This window comes from Octopus bimaculoides, chromosome 28 (assembly GCF_001194135.2).
Source record: "Octopus bimaculoides isolate UCB-OBI-ISO-001 chromosome 28, ASM119413v2, whole genome shotgun sequence".
NCBI classification, from domain to species: domain Eukaryota; kingdom Metazoa; phylum Mollusca; class Cephalopoda; order Octopoda; family Octopodidae; genus Octopus; species Octopus bimaculoides.
Window position 1 is genome coordinate 15,973,881 of NC_069008.1, and position 4,505 is coordinate 15,978,385.

General features: G+C 35.1%; 1 protein-coding gene across 1 annotated transcript; it reads left to right on the forward strand.

Moving 5' to 3' along the window:
* The first annotated feature begins 391 nt into the window (after positions 1 to 391).
* Positions 392 to 4,189, forward strand: LOC106868527 (zinc finger protein 91). Its single transcript, XM_052977345.1, has one exon. The coding sequence runs from the start codon at positions 1,303 to 1,305 to the stop codon at positions 3,607 to 3,609; it is 2,307 nt and encodes a 768-aa protein (XP_052833305.1). The 5' UTR covers positions 392 to 1,302; the 3' UTR covers positions 3,610 to 4,189.
* Positions 4,190 to 4,505: the final 316 nt, after the last annotated feature.

Below are 4,505 nucleotides of genomic sequence, written 5' to 3' on the forward strand. Positions count from 1 at the left end.
CATATTTCTAGCAATTCGGGTGTTGTGTATTTGATACTATGCTTTTTATACACACAGGGCATACCTACACAACAGTGCCCCACTGAATGTGTTTGTTCGTAACTTTATGGAAAATGGGTATTTTTAAATAAAACTTTCTACAAATATGCTTCTGAAAATTTTCCCACTTTTTAACAATTCCTCAATTTATATGGAGAATGTCAATCACTTGGACACTTGTAAGACGACTGTTTTTGGCACTGTCATGGTATTAGCTGTCAGAAATGAAAGTAGAAAAATCCAAACAAGGAATGTTACTGCTGGTTTGAGTTGAAATGTGTTTCTTTGGCTACTGACTGGCCGGAGCTATCTGTCTGTCTCTCCCTCGTAGAATTTAAACATATGAAATTCAGTTTAAACTTTATAAATAAATATATTTTTGCATTATTCATTATTGTTTTTAAAAACAAATCACATACACCAATCAGCACCACCACGCGTAATCCAAAGTTGGAATTAATCACCGCGATATTGCCATCGCCACCGCCACAACAGAAAATAGTATTTAATTGGCTTAAGAGACATGGACTTTTAAATACCCCAAAAATATGCCCCTCGTGTGGAGCTAGCATGATGGAAGTAGCCAAAAAGTTTTTTTTTCTAATTTGATAAATTCTACGGAAACAAACGAAGGTGGACGAGTGATAGAGAGACAGACAGACAGATAGCTCCGGCCAGTCAGTAGCCAAAGAAACAGATTTCAACTCAAACCAGCAGTAACATTCCTTGTTTAGATTTTTCTACTTTCATTTCTGACAGCTAATACCATGACAGTGCCCTGTTTTTAAATAAACATAACTGAACGTTTGTTTGTTAGGGATTTTTAATATATGTCATCGGAATCGTTTACAAAAGGGGAAAGAATATCACCGACACCGCCTATTGCAAATGTTGAGCTGAACTAATTATAATGATTCGTAGTAACTATCTCGTGTCGAGGTGAATGTTAATGGATAAGACAGGGCAACATACATGTTTAAGGGTCAGTGTTCCATGACCTTCAGGATTAAATATTTCGTTTGATCACAACCTCACATCGCTAAATATTTCTTCCCGATTCTACAGCGCGGGAAATGGCTTTTAATCGACCACAATTCAATCAATGAACTTTTCTCACTCATCTTCACTTTTCATTTGGACTTCATATCAAACATTCTACTGGTGAGTAGCAAATATAACTTCATTACATTTGCTCCACACATATAAACAGAGGTCTTTGATATCAAAAACAAGGAACTTTTTAAGAATTCCTCAAGAATTTCTATGGAGAACGTTAATCACTCGGACACTTGTAAGACGACTGTTTTTAAGAATGGAGATGCAGTTCGAATGACAGACAGAGATGAGAAAGCTGAAGACAAAAGTGTTCCTGAATATCGCTGTGAGATTTATAGGAAGACATTCTCTTCAGAAGATGAAGACTTCACGCAGAAAGAAATACACAAAGAAGAAAAACGGTTCCGTTGTGAAATATGTTGCAAATGTTTTAGCACGAATGCTACTTTAAAGACACATATAAGAATACATACAGGAGAAAAACCCTTCCACTGTGAAATATGTGGGAAATGTTTTACCTGTAGTGGTAATTTAAAGGGACATAAAAGAACACATACAGGAGAAAAACCTTTCCACTGTGAAATATGTGGGGAATCATTTAGTTATAGTGGTACATTAACAAGACACAAAACTGTGCACACTGGTGAAAAACGTTTTCATTGTGAAATATGTGGGAAATGTTTTACCCGTAGAGGTCAAATAGAGGAACATAAAAAAATACATACAGGAGAAAAACCCTTCCACTGTGAAATATGTGGGGCATCATTTCGTCGTAGTGGTACATTAACAAGACACAAACTTGTACATACCAGGGAAAAAAGTTTCCCTTGTGAAATATGTGGGAAATGTTTTGCCTCTAATAGTAATTTAAAGGAACATAAAAGAATACATACAGGAGAAAAACCCTTCCACTGTGAAATATGCGGGGAATCATTTCGTCGTAGTAGTACATTAAGAAGACACAAATTTGTACATACCAGGGAAAAACGTTTCCCTTGTGAAATATGTGGGAAATGTTTTGCCTTTAATAGTGATTTAAAGGAACATAAAAGAATACATACAGGAGAAAAACCCTTTCACTGTGAAATATGTGGGAAATGTTTTACCTCTAATGGTAATTTAAAGGGACATAAAAGAACACATACAGGAGAAAAACCCTTCCACTGTGGAATATGTGGGAAATGTTTTACCTCTAATAGTCATTTAAAGGGACACAAAAGAACACATACAGGAGAAGAACCCTTCCGTTGTGAATTATGTGGGAAATCATTTGGTTCTAGTAGTATATTAAGAACACACAAAACTCTACACACTGAGGAAAAACGTTTCCATTGTGAAATATGTGGGAAATGTTTTACCTGTAGTGGTAATTTAAAGCAACATAAAAGAATACATACAGGAGAAAAACCCTTCCGCTGTGAAATATGTGGGAATTGTTTTACCCATAATAATAATTTAAAGAAACATGAAAGAACACATACAGGAGAAAAACCCTTCCACTGTGAAATATGTGGGAAATGTTTTACCCGTAGAGGTCAAATAGAGGGACATAAAAGAATACATACAGGAGAAAAACCCTTCCACTGTGAAATATGTGGAGAATCGTTTCGTCGTAGTGGTACATTAACAAGACACAAACTTGTACATACCAGGGAAAAACGTTTCCCTTGTGAAATATGTGGGAAATGTTTTGCTTCTAATAGTGATTTAAAGGAACATAAAAGAATACATACAGGAGAAAAACCCTTCCACTGTGAAATATGTGGGGAATCATTTCGTACTCGTCGTATATTGACAGTACACATATCTGTACACACTGGAGAAAGACGTTTCAGTTGTGAAATATGTGGGAAATGTTTTACCACTAATAGTAATTTAAAGCAACATAAAACAATACACACAAGAGAAAAACCCTTCCACTGTGAATTATGTGGTAAATGTTTTACCACTAATAGTATTTTAAAGGGACATAAAAGAACACATACAGGAGAAAAACCGTTCCGCTGTGGAATATGTGGGAAATGTTTTACCCATAATAGTGTTTTAAAGCAACATGAAAGAACACATACAGGAGAAAAACCGTTCCGCTGTGGAATATGTGGGAAATGTTTTACCCATAATAGTGTTTTAAAGCAACATGAAAGAATACATACAGGAGAAAAACCCTTCGAGTGTGAAATATGTGGGAAATGTTTTACCTTTAATTGTCGTTTACAGACACATAAAAGAATACATACAGGTGAAAAACCCTTCCACTGTGAAATATGTGGGGCATCATTTGGTTCTAGTAGTATATTAAGAACACACAAAACTGTACACACTGGGGAAAAACGTTTCCATTGTGAAACATGTGGGAAATGTTTTACGACTAATGATTATTTAAAGCAACATAAAAGAACACATACAGGAGAAAAACCCTTCCACTGTGGAATATGTGGGAAATGTTTTGCCTATAATAGTAATTTAAAGCAACATGAAAGAACACATACAGGAGAAAAAACCCTTTCACAGTGAAATAGGTGGAAAATCATTCTCTGATCAATCTCCTTGTGCACACCACAAAAAGATACACTCTGAAAAAAAGAATAATTGTGAAATATGTGGGAAAGCATTTCTTCTTAAGGCTGGTTAAACCATCCAACCCATGCCAGCATGGATAAAGGATGCTTAATGATGATGATTTGCCCCTGTTTGGTAATATTTTCATGCAGGAATGGAAATGGAAGCCACTTGTGTATTTCAAGTCAAACAGACACACACGTACGTGATGGGCTTCCTTCAGTTTCTGTCTGTCGTTTCTATTGACATGTCTTTGGGTGGACTCAATGTTGTGGACTCATGGAATTACTAGCATACCTGAGCTGTCAATGACAGGTATTATTGAAATATGTACATGATTAAAGATGCTAATGTGTGTATGAGGATTTAAATGAAAATGTCAAAATAACGAGATAAAAAGTAAATTTTTTTATTACTCCCCAAATATTATAAAGGATTGTTTACTTTTAGTATTTTCAATATTTTGTTGTCAATGATTCACTCATTATTCTACATTTTGTTATTTTCTACAATAAATGATTTTCAAAATTTCATAAATATTGTACTTGTGTTTGTATTGAAATTCACCAAATTAATAGGTATGTTTACACATGGGTACCCAGCCAGTATCTGATTGGTATAGGTTCAACTCCCATAGCCTCCTGCTGCCAACCCTTTTCCATCTTATAAGGGTAAATACCCAATTTTCTGCTGTTTTCACAGCTTTACTGCTTTTGAAATTTACTTTCTGGTCTGTAAAATACCAATCATATTCGATGCTTCCAAAGTTTGTTTCTAAAAAGGTTACATATATTTTCTAAAGCTTCTCAAGGAACAGCAGGTTTAGTTGATGTAAAAGCTGGGCATTTACA

Excerpts from the sequence above, each read along its gene's own strand:
- LOC106868527 (XM_052977345.1), top strand. The coding sequence starts at position 1,303 with ATGGAGAACGTTAATCACTCGGACACTTGTAAGACGACTGTTTTTAAG.